The 15,746-nt window shown below is 36.9% G+C and overlaps 1 protein-coding gene across 3 annotated transcripts in view; it reads left to right on the top strand.

The window, feature by feature from the left end:
* The window catches only part of LOC148835895 (rho GTPase-activating protein 6-like), a 164,196-nt gene that overhangs the window by 83,001 nt on the left and 65,449 nt on the right, over window positions 1–15,746 (top strand). For 2 of the 3 annotated variants that reach the window (XM_088914754.1, XM_088914753.1), the window contains exon 1: window positions 4,125–4,499. The exons of the other annotated variant lie outside the window; for it this stretch is intronic. In XM_088914754.1, coding sequence (XP_088770880.1) covers window positions 4,437–4,499 — 63 coding nt within the window. In that variant the 5' untranslated portion in view covers window positions 4,125–4,436. Of the gene's footprint in view, window positions 1–4,124; window positions 4,500–15,746 lie in introns of those variants that run through there. 3 annotated transcript variants of the gene reach the window in all.

Genomic DNA, 15,746 nt, shown 5'->3' with positions numbered 1-15,746 from the left:
TGCCCTGCCCTTAAGCATAGCTACTGTAGGCCAGAGTGTGGAGATCCCAGGGAGGCAGATCCTGGGATATCTGACATACTGTACTGGTGCCACTGGAGACAACGATACAGCATTTCAATCCAGATTCGGCCAGTTAATAGGGGTCGAACCCTGGAAAGATGTTGCAGTGCAGCACAGCAATCCTCACCTGTATTGTCTTTGGGAAGTGGGAGGGATTTAGAACTCCTGGAGAAAACTCCTGAAAATCTTGGGAGGACATGCAAACTCCACACACAGGGCAGTCCAGCTGAGCTCGGGACTCTAGAGCTGTGATGTTTTAACACCAGGCTCAGAGGCTTTCGGTTCTCAGTGTTCAATTAGACGTCAATGAGAAGTTCCCCTCCCGTCATATTTCTGGCTGTTGTATAGCGAGAGGCATATATAGCTGGAGAAGAGCAAGGTCATATGGTGGAGACCTTCATTTTATCATCGAGCTGTACCCCAGCCCTTCGGTTGAAAAAATTCAAGATTTATCAGAAGAATTCAAAGATTTATCTGTCAGCTTTTTGCAAGATTGCACGTGTGTCCAGAAGTTGTAGTGCTTGTCCTCTTATAAACCTAAAGACGTTCACAGCATATTTCAGGTCTAGGCCGTACAGAATTTGGTACGAGAGAAATGAGTGAATGTCTAAGGCACATTTGATTTACAGATTCAAAGAAAAGCCTTTGGTCTTCAACATATGCAAGAAGATGGGTGCCATAAATAAAAAGGGTTTCGTCAGATTGTTCCTTTGCATCTGTGCTGAATTTCCAGGATTTACAACATATTGGATTACAAACAGCCAACTTCAGATAAGAACATCTTATTAAAGTAATAGTTTTTCATCTCTAACACAGAAATGTACCAATGGATTCACCAATTATACTGTATATTACTCAAATAAATAGGCAGATGTTGCACTTTTTACTGCATCTTACAAATGCCTAAACAATTTACATATCACTCATATGATCTGATAGCCTTGAAATAAAAAAATGTATTTTTAGATCTTCTTTTAATTATTGGTTATTTAAATTTTAAAATACATTGCTTGATTACAAAGGGAACTTTTAAAAAAGCTCAAATTGAATATATACAGTAATAACCTTATACTGTTTGTATCCTGGAGATAAAATAGTAGAAACTATAAATATTGTTGATTTTCTTCAGGTGAAACAGTTTCATCTGGTAGAAGCATCATCTACGTCTAGCCAAAGAACATAAATTAATGAGAAAAATGTGTTAAAAGTCCAGTATTAAAAGCTTGGGGCAAAGAATATCTGCACATTTTCATTCTGTATAAGCCCCCCAGTCCTATTCCTTTTCCTATGATAGGAAACACTTTCAGATATTATTATTATTATTATTATTATTATTATTAGAATGTTAATGATTTATGGATGTTATTGATTATCTGAGGAACTAGATGCAAATTCTGTTGCATATTGGTAAACAGCAAAAAAAGTTGGCTTTCCAGATGAAAGTTAGTCTTTGTATGTTGAGTCATGTGTTTTGTTCCTTTCAGAAATCTGGCAGGAAAACGTTCTCTTCATTGCTCAACAATGTGTCTTCTCTAGCCCTAGCTCTACATCCTCTTCGGTTTCAGATGTTTTTTCCACAAATTCCTCTTTTTTAAAGGGTGCCTCACTGCACCCCAGCTGATTTTAATTTCTTTACTAAGCTTTACTAATTTTCAGAATGTAGAAAGCATGATGTCACCAAAACTGGCATACTTGTGTGTGTATTTTTAGTGCCACTTAAGCTTTAGTTACCTCCCAGCAAGTGTTAGCTTATTGTTAACGAACATAACTACGTAAACCTTTTTATTCTATTTTTTGCAATAGAATAAAGAGCTACATGGAGCCCACTTACTAGTAATTATTGTGCTTGCAGAAAGCATTCTGTGGGTCCTTTGTGATGCCTGTTTGTGTAACACATACTGCATCATCACATGCTTTCTGTGAAGCAGTCTGCGCTAGCTGTGAGCCTTCACTTGTACTGTACTGTATGTAGCATATGAAGTTATCTGAGCCAACGTACAGTATGTGGCTTTGCTTCTTTTGTGTGACCTGTGCCTGTCTGGAAAGGCCACATTATCCACTTATTACAATGTATTATATGGAATTTTATTGAGGGGTTTCAGTCATTAATATCTCACTGCTGCCTGCCATTTCTACAGTGGAGTTGACAGGATACTGTGAAGATGAATGCTTCACTGAAATTCACCCTGGATTGTGTTGTTATTAATACATGATGATGACTGATGGTCTTTGAGCAGCCTTCCAGCAAGACCGTTCAAGCAATTGTTTGGCCTGTACCCATAATCACAGTTTCTCAATTCTCTTAGATCTTTGCCTTTTCCCATTCGACTGCTCTAGTTGTTATACTGTATAATAATGGATAGTTCATGTCTCATCCTGGGACGTGATCAACCTAGCTTTCATCTCTGGTTCATAGTGACATTTATGTAAAAGAGTAGATACTGTAGACTCATGGGGCAGTATAGAGTGAAACTGAATCTTTATACTGTTCAAGTTAAAGATATTCTGTCACTGAAATAACCATAACAGAATATCTTTAACTTTGATATATTATGTTTATTTAATTTATGTGTTTAAAATTGTAGGCTGTTCTGAACAATGGTAAATGAGTTCTTCACATTTGTTTTTAGCGTCAAATTGAATTTATTTTCATTAAAAAAGCTGAATACTCACCAAACAGAGGTGTCACTGTTAATGTCCAATACTTTTCCTGCTCTGGTATCTATCCCTCGCAGAGAGCACACACTTCTACCCTTGACAAAACAAACTATTAGCAGACACGTTTGACAAAGGAGAATATCAGCCTTTTCATTTCATATTCTTCAAGAAGCAAAATCAGTGATTTTGTAGCTAAAAAGTGATTGTGTATTAGAAAGCAAGTTACTATCTCAAGTTTATTGTGCTCTTAAAATTAGTTTCACAGAAGTTTGCTCTATCTAGCAAACAAGGTTAATGTTCGTGCCTTTGACATTGCTGTCTTGGGGTTTTAGCCTTTTTTTAAAAAATCCCAAGCAAATAGAGAAAGGTCTTGTAGACTACGCAGCTACAGACAAAAAAAGTCCCTAATGTGAAAATAATGTTTTATTATTTTTTAAAGAAGAAATATTAATGTCGGTGGCTTCTCTAAGTGCTCCTTTACAAAGATAAGCACATCAGACAGATTTATAATATATTTTTATGAGAAACAGAGTAAGACAAGTACTGACAAAAAACAGTGCTGTCATTTATAACTCATTTTAAGTTAAACAGTTTAATATATTTATCGTATGTTATTCTTATCAGTTTGTTTCATGATGTTCTTGACATTGGTTGCATTATTATGCTTTTATTTGGAGATAAGACAATCTAACTGTAGATTCTGATAGGAAACGTTTCCCTTTATGCAATTAAAACATTTAAATAAAGAATTTACAATCTGGTTTGAAGTACTGTAGGTTTTTAAAGAAGGCAACTTGTTTTGATATTTAAACACTGGAATAATAACACATTTTATCAAGAAATTCATTTGACCTTATTGTCATAAAATCACTTTATGTTTCTTACAGTATACAATAGTTTTGCAGACTTTGTGTAATGCTCAATTTCAGGCTGAAAATGGAAAATGGCTTTCTTCTGTACTTTATTCCACATGAGCTTTCAGTTACAGTACATTATTTAACCAGCTGCATAACTGTAATATTTATAATCTGGTTGCAAGGTGTTTCGCGGGTCACTTGTTTTAACGGAATGAATGTTCTGAGTAATACCTTGTGGAATGATTTTCAGAAAAATCTTAAATATATCTAAGAAAATAATCAGGTTAATTGTTTGACTAGGTTGGAATCAAACCTGTACACTAGACACTCTGCAGTTGCGTCTGAGACCCTGTGTTAGACACGTGGTTTAAGTCACACACTCTATAATGAAATGCAATACAGTATTCCTTAAAGTTATTTAAAGTGTATTTCAACTTTAGTTCAGAGAACCTTTTTTTTCCATGAACGTCGCGCCCCGTCGATAGCCGAGAACCCCCCTAGAGGTGCCCCGCCTTTGCTTATCATAAACTGTCTTCCTCTGCTACGGTCAACAGAAAGCATTGGTGATCAAGTACTGTATTGTGCGAGTACAGATGTAGTTAGACTGGCTTTTTGTGAGGCTCAGTACTTTAAAATGTATTTATTATTTTGTATTTGTTGGAATGAATAATGCACTGTTCACCAGTGATCGTGACTTAGGCATGATGCTTTAGAGCGAGCTGGGGATTCTTTATATGGATTTTTAAAAATATTATTAGTATAATATTGCCATTATTATGCATTAAAGATTTGAATACCTTTTGCGTACATATTTAGGAGTTCATTGAATTTCTTCTCTTTGCTTCAACATTTGGTAGTTCTATGTGGATATTTACTGAAGCCATGGGAGACTCCGTATTCTTCGACAGACACATTTCATACCTTGTAAGTATTTTGATTCTTTTTGAAGAAATAAATCATCATGCAGATTTTGTTTTTATTGTGACCATATTCATATTTTAAGCATTGTACGAAAATGGAGGTTGCGCGTAGATTTTCATGTCGTTTTGAAAAGTTTTTAACTTTTGCATTTCTTAACTACTGTATGTTGAGGTGCTACTGTAGGTTGAAGGTTTGATGAGGCAGTTAATGATGTCTATTGCTCTCCAGTGCTGCCGCGCTTTATAATGCAAATAAAGTTACCTTGCATTTTCTTCTCATTAGAAATAATTTCTGTAATTTCAATCACATAATAATCATTATGTTTGATGCACTTTAGTTTTAACGAAAAACCACGGTCCGCTCTGAGTAACGTTACAGGGCGTGCGAAGTACAGTACTTGTTTCCTGAACTCAATTTTGACATATTGTGTAGTGTAGCTGCTACTATTGTCTTGACCAATACTACTGTATCTGCGTGCTGAGGCAAGCAGCGGCTGTGGGAGAGATGAATCACAGGGTGGTACAGAGCTTGTTGCTGAAATGACTCTAGTCTAAGCTAGTGACGGAACATAAGCTTTAAGCAATTTGGCCACCACTTAGGCCGGGTATACTGTACGTTTACAATTGTGTAATAGGATAAAACTGTCTTAATAATAAATGGAGATGGTTGTTGTTAAATAAAAGTGGAATATACAGTATGGCTAGAACGTGTATTAATAATAAATGGAGATGGTTGTAGTTAAATAAAAGTGGAATATATGGCTAGAACGATAACGATAAAATATTAAAGCCGAGCAGTAGTTAATACTGCATCCGTGTTCATTCTATAGTTGGGAGAAGCGGTAGCTGTGCGATTTATGATGAAAAACCATCGGAAGTAGACCAATTTAAAAGAGTTACAGGGCTCTGAAGTATTTTATAACAAAAATAAATAGGAAGCTACTGTACACTGACAGTGCATGTACTGTACATTTCCATTTGAGTACTTGTGACTTCCTTACCCTGGTCTGGAAGCATAGCTCTTTTTTTATCATTCTGACCCTATGGTGAGCCTGTTTCATATTTTCATTGCCATTTCATGTGCCATGGCACAGACAACAAAAGGGATTTTAAAGTCAAAGCAACCTTTCGGTTCAAAGCACACAAACACTACAGCGACCCGTTGTGTGGGTACTGTACATGACGCAGACTGGGAAAGCATGCAAATAGTTTTATAGTTCACCATAAACCAATAACTCTTCTGTAATGCAGAACAGGTGCCTTCAATTTCAGAGCAGCCTCAACTATTCATTTGGTGACACTGTGGCAGCTAGTTGGACTTAATTCCTCTCTGGCTGCGTTACATCTTCCTTAGAGTTATCCAAACCAAGACACTGCTTAGAGTATATCTATGGAGTGTTATTTAAAAACACACCTTGCAACCACAATCAGCTTCTGACTTGGCAATTAAGTACTGGCAAACAAAGGTAACTATAATCTTTTACTATTACTTTTACTATTTTTACTAGGTAAGTCAAGTGAGAACAAATTCTCATTTTGTTATAATCATGACCCGGAGACCGTTTTACAGAAGTACTGTACATGTACTGACGCAATCTGAGTGAAGTACAGTACCCTGCTCAAGGGTAACGTCCCAATCAGGGTTTAAACTCTGGAAGCAACAGCCCTGCACACCCCTCCACTCTACTGAGGTCATTTGGACTAATCCTCTTGTTAGGCATTTTTGACGTTATGAGTCAGAATGCTTTTAATATTGTATTTGGGTAAGAAGTTGACAAAATATTAGTGTCAAAATATGACATTCTGTTCAATAAGAACAGCATTCATAAAAAAATGTATATTAATGTCAACATTTTGCATCAGTAGATGTGCATTTATTTGGTAAATCCATAATGCTTGGAAACCTTTGCTTGCAAATCTATACATACAGTCTCACGATAAGGATTGTACATTACCAATTGTTTTGCAATTAGTGAACACTTGCTCTTTGTGCATGTGTGGTTTGCTGTGTTTGTTTAATCTCAGTGCGCACTTAAGTAAAGTGGTTTTTGTGATAGGAAAATATGAAAACAGGTTTCCATGTGATGTTGAAGAATTATATTTACTTTACATTGTGGCACATATTGAGGAGAGGTCTTATAAAATACTTTTGCTAATATTTCTTTCTCATTGCTTTCTTACCACACACTGTACATGCTTGTTTCTTTTTCTTACAATGCTGGATTTTGATACAACAAGACCCACATTTAGGTACTATTAGATATGGGAAGGATTTTAAGATAAGGAGAGCCTGTTGTGGGCGGATCTGATTTTTCACATGGGAAAAAATACTCTTTCAGCAAATTAACTTAAGGGACTTTTTCTGACCTTCTTTGCAGCCTTAATGTGAGAACATAACATAAGTATCGGAAAAATGAAATTTAAGGGTTGTGCCTTCACTATTTAAGCTTGTTGATGGGTTGCCTATGATGTCACACTCTTCATGTTTATTACTTTTTTATAAATAATTTCCCCCAATATATTCTCTACCATTAGGAGAAGAAGAAAGTGAAAAACTTTATTTTTGTTTCCAAGAATCATAGACGCTGATTTAGTGATTGGTTTTTGTGACAAATACAGTAAGTAACCTTTCTGAAGGTCAGTGCATTAGATTCTCAAAGTACTGCAGATCGAGTTCTTTTAAGAAGTCTAAGTTCATGTTTGAGTTCAGTGGGATTGCTTTTTTTTGCCTCCATATACAGTATATACAGTATAGACTGTTCAGAGACCACTCGAGAGCAGCTACAGAATGTGAAGGAGCTGTTGTACAAAAAATGTTGCAAGTCTTCCAATAGCTTGGACAAAGACCACAAATGTACTGTAGCTCAATAGTTCCTGCTACCTAATCCCAAAATATATGATACAATAATTCTTTATTCTCTTATGTTTCAGAATTTTTGTCTTGCATCAAAGCAACTGTGTTTTACATATATACAGTAGAAAGTTACAAAGCATTGAAGCATTGCAAGTAAACAATAACAGACATCATACAGACAGTATTAATTTTCTGCCACTCCCACAGGATTCCACAGTACACTAGAACCCTGTAAATGTAACTCCCCCACCATTACATTAAGCCCATGTAATACATATTACCCCTTCACTTTTGCACATACTGTATCCACTACTGATGGATTGCTTTTATATTTAATAACTTGCAAGATGAGTGCAAATTAGAGAGGGTAAATTTAACACTGATTGGTTTATGTCTTTTTACACAATTTAATTGTTTTATTAAGGCCATGTGTCTTTCATGAGATTAAAGCACTTTCGGAACAGAACAGGTTTCTGTATCAGTAAGGTGGAAACACCTGCTCTGAAGTGCACCGTCGAACACATTTGCATTGAACGCCTGCCAGATTTCAGAAACCACATAACAGTTTTCTTCATGCATCGGGCCTTCTTGATTCTGCCATTTTATTTATTCGGTGCTGTCATCCTGTGTTTCTGGATAGTGCTGTAAGCTGTTGCAGAAATCAAACTAGAGCATGGAAGCTACTAACAAGTTAAGATGTCATGATCTACGTAAAGTACATAAGGACCAAATGGAAATTTTATTCTGTTCACCGTAAGAAGCTCCAAAGAGGAACGCATTGGTTAGATATTAAAATAATGATGGTAATTCAAATCATGAAGTTCTTTTTACCCTCTTTGAAGATAAAAGAGAAAATGATTGCCCCCACCACACAGGCAGATGCCACTATTTTTTTAATGTGCAGTCGGAGTGACATTAGCTTCAGCTAATTAGACTGATCTTAGGAAACCCATGTGTTTCGGAGGCCCCCAGCTGTTCGAGCCAGTATAGGCGTTGGTTCCAAGCGCGGGTTTGGTCCAGACGTCGCAGGTTCAAGCCTGGGTCGTGTCAGAAGCTGGGGAGCGTCACGGCCAGCTTCTGTGGGATTAATCGCCTGTCATGAAACAGGGACTCCAGTGGCTCCCAGACTGCCTGCGGGGCTTGTAGTTCCTCTAGTGAGGGACATGCCTCTGCTCTAACCTGCCTGTTAGGCTCTGTGCAGTTCTCTCATTGCGTTGAAGAGGTGGATGGGGACATCAGAGGAGCTTTTCTGCCCACCCTGGTTCTCCCAGTGCACTACAGGAGCAGTTGCAGTGAGACGTAAAGAGACATTTACTTTATAGGTATTAACAACGCCACACATGCTACTAGTTTGCTGCAGTTTTCATTCCTTTTGGTACAGAAATAAAATGGAAATTAGACATGTATAATTCATGAAAAGTAAAAGACACTTGTTCATTCGACACAGAATTTCACTTTCTCAAACTTAGTTCTTTTTTTTCGCCAGGATTTTAGGGTGCTATCAGAATATCTTACATTTCCAAGCTTTTTGTCAATATTGATCTAAAGTAGTGGGCTGTAATTTAAATACTGTATACTGAGTGAAATTTGTAAGGTGTTGCAAATTGTGTTCATACCTCGTTATGGGTTCTGTACAAACTACTTGAATGCAGGTAGAAAATATCCAGTCGAACATAGAACTTAGTTTAAGTCTCTTATGTACTGTCTGTAATTGTTTAAGTGGAGGAATATAGGATTGTCTAGCATTCATTTGAAAATACCAGTGGTGTATTAGTGTAAAACCTGTTTAGGATCATAAAGCTGGTAAATCGGGAAATGATTCCAGCATGACTCAGTTCAATAATTTGGGGTCATTGGAGTAGGGAATTATACATCCACGTGGTTGTGTGTGTAGCAAACCTCTGGCACTGCTGATGCAGTAACATACCAGCACTGTCATTCTAATATCTGAAAGCTTCAAAGTACAGTACTTCAATCGAAGTTTCAGACACATTGCACTCCACATTTACACAGAAAGGGGAGGAAACTGGAAGAACAATGCTTGAAACATTCTCTGAAAAGGGTTTCATATTATTTTTTAAGTTGTTCTGGCATACACGTTTTTTTTTTTACTGAGCCATGTAAGTCAGATAAAGTTCAAAAGTCTTTGCTCATTATCCAACTTAAACGCTGTGTAAAAACAATAATTTTTTTCCTTCATAATCTAATCTTTTCTTTTCTTTTTTCTTTGAAGTCCGTCAGAAAGACCACACGCATCCGTGTGACGGGATTTTTCCGAGTCACAGCTGTCTGTTTTTAACAGTTTGAGCTCTTTACTTCTTTTCTCCTTGTTGTCAAGTTGTGCAATGAAGAATTAGCCAGAGCATGGAAGCTGCCTGACTTCACCCCTGACAGAATTGACACACAAACTGAACCCCAATGCCAGATCCGTAGAACAAGCTGTTACCTTGATGCTGCCAACGCAGCACAGTCACAGACTAAACTCCTTGAATAACCATACATGTTTTGAAAGGATCACTTTCAGTTCTTACTTGCGCTGGTGACTGGTGACAGTACCTAAATATTTGGAATAATACACATTTCCCAGCCCCCTGGAGAAAGTGCAGTTGACCTGTCCATCCACAAGACAGCTCTATTTCAGTTCCTGTGCAGACACGTTAAAAGATTCTTTCGATTCTTTTTCTGAAAGAGCAAAACAGGGATTAGTGCTTGCAGCCCAGTTAAATTCAGTCAGTAAAGCTCATTGAGACATTTTGAAATGTTAACCAGAGGAGCACCTGTTTAACACAGACCAGATCATTACCAAGGATGTTTGCTTTTAGAAGATGCTTTGCCCTCCCTCAGCAAATATTTCTTCTTTGTTCAGCCTTTAAGTTTAGTCAGCACTCAGACTCCCTTGATGTGTCTGCTAAGAGGGAACATAACTCTGTGTCAGCCTTTCCAGATAAATATTGACAAAAGCACACATCTTGTACAGTATTTCTGAACCTATTTTAGGTTATGCCAATCGAAGAGTTGAAAACATCTCCAAAATAAACATATTGTACCGTCTTACATACACACATATGTAATGTATGCAGTACTTGTAAACAAGGTAGTTTTGTGATTTTTGTTTTTCAAAACTGCACAGTCTGCAAATGAAAGCTCCTCTAGTCAGCTTTCTAGAAGGTTCCCTTTGGCCAAAAGTGAAACTAGTTTAGTGGTTTAAGTCCGTTGAGTATTACCCAGCACCAATCCAAAAACCTTGTAACAAACAGAATATTTGGATTTAGTCTTAAAAAAATGAAAGGCTGAGCACTAATAATCATTACCCCCTCTTTTCCTAAAAAAGAAAATATTTCATGCTAAGGGTTGAAGCTGGAGCAGTATGAAGATCTTAAAATTTTGCATGCCTATGTTGTATTGCTCTCTCCACAACAGTTAACTGCTGTAGGTTCAAGTATTCTTATCGCAAATCGCAGAGTCAGCAAGGAAGCAGAAATAAAAGAAACCTGTATAAAAAACGTACCATTAAGTCCCAAGTGTCAGCTGTGTGTATTTCTGTGTTATTACTGCAAAGTGAAGATGCTGTGATATGTACTTAAGGAAGGGGTGCTTATAGGCATTTCCAAAGTTGACTGACTTTGAAGCGGTCAGTTCCAGTAGTCCTGCAGTACTAAAGCTCTTCAAACCTTTGCAGTCTCAGTCCTCCCTACATTTATAAATGGTTTAAGAACTGTGTTTGCTCTTCATTTGCCAACTGGAATTCAACATGCCTTGCAATGTGTACTGATATTAAGTAAGCTTCTAAAGAAAGTGCCTCTTAGAAGACAGAACTTCACATTATTATTTGCAAAGAACGATCTTACCTTTGTTTCCATGTTCTCTCTGTACCCTTTAAATGAAAACCAAAATGTTGGTAGTGTAGAAAATTAGCATGGAAATTTGAGATAATTTTTAATGTGGCAGATATATGTTTCCATTTTATTTTCATATCTCTAAAATAGGTATTAAAACCTAAAAGCCGTCAACTCATTTCTAGTGCACTGATGTTTCATTGTTTAGAATGGATGAAACCATATCGAAATGTGTTGTAAAAGTATGATTCATTGTGAATTTGCAATGATACAAAAAATGACATAATCCTTTACTAAAAACAGTGTAAAATGGCTGTCATAAAAAGGTCGGCTTTTTTATGGATTACAAAAGCACTGTAACAGAGGGCTGCTTCTTTGGCACAGTGGGTTTTGAGCACAGTTCAGTGTGGAGGGGTGTGAGATCACAGTATTAGGTACTTCATGCAGGATGACTTTCTGAGCACTATTAGACATTTGAAGTGTATTTCCTGTCTTGAATTAGGATGCAGTGTTTTCAGTTCTTTATACAGTGGGTTTTGTTAGAGGCCCCATCCTAATCTTGATAAGACTTCTTCCAAAGGGTACTGTGGAATTTAAGGCTTTGAGTTGTGTAATTTATGCTTACTCCCAGAAGTCATCTCTGACAGGTCTGTAATATGTCAAAGCACCACAAGCCCTTTGCTCCTCACCTCTGATCCTCAAGAGCTTCTCGTTACCTGGAGGGCTCTCCACACATTTTTCTCTTCGCATGGTAAAGGAAAAGGCAAACTTGTTTATGTGCTGAACCAGAAAACACTGCTATTAAGAAGTCAAGTGAAATGATTAATGATAGATGTCTTAAAATCTGAGTAATGTTTCCTTCACTTATGGATCATTTTGATCTTCTGGGATTGTACAACATTGCAACATCTAAATACTTCTGAAAAAAACATCAAAATAAGTGGACCACAATCTTTAACACACATTTTATAATATTGATTAGAAAGTCCTTTAAAGCTTTCAAAATTATTTCATAATTAACAAGCAAAGAAATCATGACATGTACACAACATGGAAGAGCATTTAACTTTATTTTGTAGGTGTCCTACAAGTACCTTCAACATGTTATTATTGGTTAGTTTTATTTGTCAAGACAGTGGCTGGTTTTATTGTCAATTCTCTGCAGTATAATTGTTGTAATCTCTTAACAAATGTTAACATTCTTCCTTCAATACACTATGAACAAACTGCATACTGATTTTATTTGTTTAAGATAACAGAATAATTTGGTTGAAACTACAGAAGAGGCTTAAAAAAAGAGCCAAGCAATCTATTGACAAGACATTCAAGAGGAATATTCAGGGAATACTTTTCCGTAAATTATTTTTATTTTCTGTGATTTGTTTAACAGAAAATTGCTGTTTTCCTGCTATATTTGTTGCACCTTTAATAAAGTAAAAGTAAAAATTACTAAAGCAGCATCAGGCAGATATTCAGAACTAGACGTCTGTCATGTTTCTACAAATTGGTCTAATTTATTAGCCATTTTTTTCTTTTCAACCTAAAGCTGTATTCATTGTCTTGGAAAGATAGCTGAATATTCATGTTGTGACATCACAGTATGTGGAATGTTATCATTTTTTGGGTGTTTACTGTTTACTGAATGAAATAGACCCTTAAACAATGTATTTTTACAAATAGGTGATAACGAAAAGAACAACAGGAAATGACAGAGCGGATTGATCAATACTTAAATTAAATAATCATGACCCCCAAAATGTAAAGATGTGTAGCTGGTATACAGTAGTTAGAGGCACATGCAGTCTTTGTTCTGTGGGATAGCTTAGGTGAAAAGAGTAATAATTCAGGCACACTTGGTTAAAGATTTAAATATGAAAATATTTATTTATAATAACAATATACACACACTAAACAACACACAACATAAACATGTAACACGTAAATTACACTATGTACAAACATTCAATAAGGTGTCCCAGAGGCCTAATGTCCTAATCACCCAGGAAAAAAAACTGTGACTGTTAGCAAGTATTCAAACTTATAAAATGCCTAGAAAGGCCAGAATAAGGGAAAGCTACCTTCTAAACCAAACAGAATACAACCTGGAGTTAACTCTCTCTGCAAATCCACATGTCACAAAATGAATGGGAACCTATTAACCTACTCAAAAGATGCACCCACTGACAAAAAAGAGGTCGTTTTTAGCCTGGGGATTCTTTAGACAGGAAATCAGGCTTCCCTAAAAATCATAGCACAGCAAGCTTTCTTAACAAGGTTCAAATATTTAGCTCCAATCTGATCTTTCTGGGTGATCTGGGCCAAGAATCTCTCACCTTCCCTCCTTCCCTCTCTCTTGTCTTCCTCCTTCCTCTTCCTCTCTCCTCTCTAGTTGTCTCCCTCTGGCTTCCTATTTTATGCTCTGTTCCTGGACTATTTATTAACATTTTCCCAAAACTTAATTTACTTCGGTAAGCCAAGTAAACTTTAGGATTGCTTTGATCACTGAATCTGGAACCATAACATCTCAGAAAACATCTCCTTTGCTTTATCACCATGTTGACACTAGCCAGGAGTTACCCATTGTGTCTAGATTCACGTCATAGTATCATAGTGCCAGATGAATAGAAAAATGGTGCTTTTGATACAGTATCAGTGTCTTTTTCAATGTTTTTATCGAAATAAAATAAAATGTTCCATTGCTGTCCCAATCTGGGGATATAGGCTTAATATTTATTTACATAAATTCATACAGTAAACAAAAAAATTAAGAATCTGGTTAAATGAGGGTCACCAAGTATATACAGTATAAAATGCAAAGTATATACTGTATTAAAGTAAGGGATTCCACAAATGTGTGGCTCATGTATTAAACACATAACATTCCTTCTTAGCTACCATAGCTGTAAGGGGAGACCTCAGTGACTGTGAAAGAGGGGTGATTGGTGGGGTGCTGGTGGCAGAAGCATCTGTGGCCAAGACAGCTCATAACTTACTGTAAGCTTGCTGATGGGTCACGAGCTACAGTTTCTAAATTGTCAGCATGGAACCCCAAGGGATAGACATTGGCAGCAAAGAGCAACAGTGGGTGGAAGCGCATATTACAGGATTGTGACATCAGTTAATTGAAGTACAAGGTGAAACAGTTAAGTAACTGCAAGTCAGTTGATTGCAAATTCCCACACCAGGTGTTTGCAGGCAGTTTATTCAAAAACTGTCCTCTGAGAGCTCAACAGAGCAGGATACCATGATTGGTTTCCAGGGCACAAATTGCTCATCACACCTGGCAGTATATGGTACAGAGTCCAGTGAAACAAATGGATGAGTGAAAGACATCTACAGCCCTGCTTGGTCCCAACTTAACATTTACTTGGAATGGTCAGTGGGCAGTCAATCTTCTTGGAAGGCAAAGTCAATCCTAATAGCACAGAGTGCTTAATACAATACCTGTACTTAATGGTACAGGAGTGATCATCTTCACCATGTGTTGCAGTATTTATTTCCTGCTGAGAAAGTGGTCTTGCAGATTGACAGTCTCCCCCCTTCCACAGAGCACGTGTGATCACCCAGTGGTTGAAAGGGCATAACATTCATAGGTGATGGTTTGTGAGTCACCAGATCTGGAACCAACTGAATATTTATGGGATAATCTGGAAAAAAGCCTGTGACAGCATTTTACACCTCTAATTATCAGCTGTGAGAGGATTCATTTTCTCAAGGAAGAATGGTGCTGCATCCCTTCTGCAGACTTCCAGGCACTGGTAGACTCTATGCCATGGTGCATATACAGTATGCTGTACTGTCTGCACTTGGAAGCCCAACTCCCCATAGGTGACTATACAGTACATTGGTCCTTCCATATACTGTATATACTGTATATACTATATATTTTGTGCTATTTTTATTATTGTCTTGGAAATACAAGTTTGCTAAAGTGTTTCTTCCTTCCACCTTCTCTGAACCCTGTGTATTAATCTGATTTTATGTGATTTAATAATTTCCCTACTTTTGAAAAGAAATGTTTTAGTGTCAATATATTACAATTATTTCCCTTTAGTGGGAATGAAAGGATTTGATTTTGACTTGAATTTCTGTATTGTTTAAATTAACATGCAGATTGGTATGCACAGCGAAGATATACTGTAGGGTACATTTTGGAAAGAAGGCAGAACACTGGCAAACGTAAACCAGAACTGCACAGACTTTGTGAGTTCAGTGTGTTTTTTTGTTTCTGCCAGGTTATAGAGGAAGGCATAATCTGGCTTGAACAAGCTGTTGAAACAAAAAAGGGCCTTTAAAATCTCTGCCAAGTTTCAGAAAGGATAAAAGACCTGGACAGTCTTTAGTGACAGACTGCATAATTGGAGTTCCCTCTGCAGCCAGTTTCTGCCCTTGATGACTCATTTAGTAGCAGTGTGAAAAATCTATATTTGAGAAGAAATTATTTCTTTGATAGTGATAAAAACCTAGGTGTGCAAGAATTTTATTTTGGGTTTATGACAAAGTTGATTAATTCTTTCAGTCTATGGAATTATGATATTACCAGAAGTATATACTATATATA

The sequence above is a fragment of the Atractosteus spatula genome, chromosome 4, assembly GCF_055471065.1.
Source record: "Atractosteus spatula isolate fAtrSpa1 chromosome 4, fAtrSpa1.hap1, whole genome shotgun sequence".
Classification (NCBI taxonomy): Eukaryota; Metazoa; Chordata; class Actinopteri; order Semionotiformes; family Lepisosteidae; genus Atractosteus; species Atractosteus spatula.
This window is presented reverse-complemented; position numbering and strand designations above follow the sequence as displayed.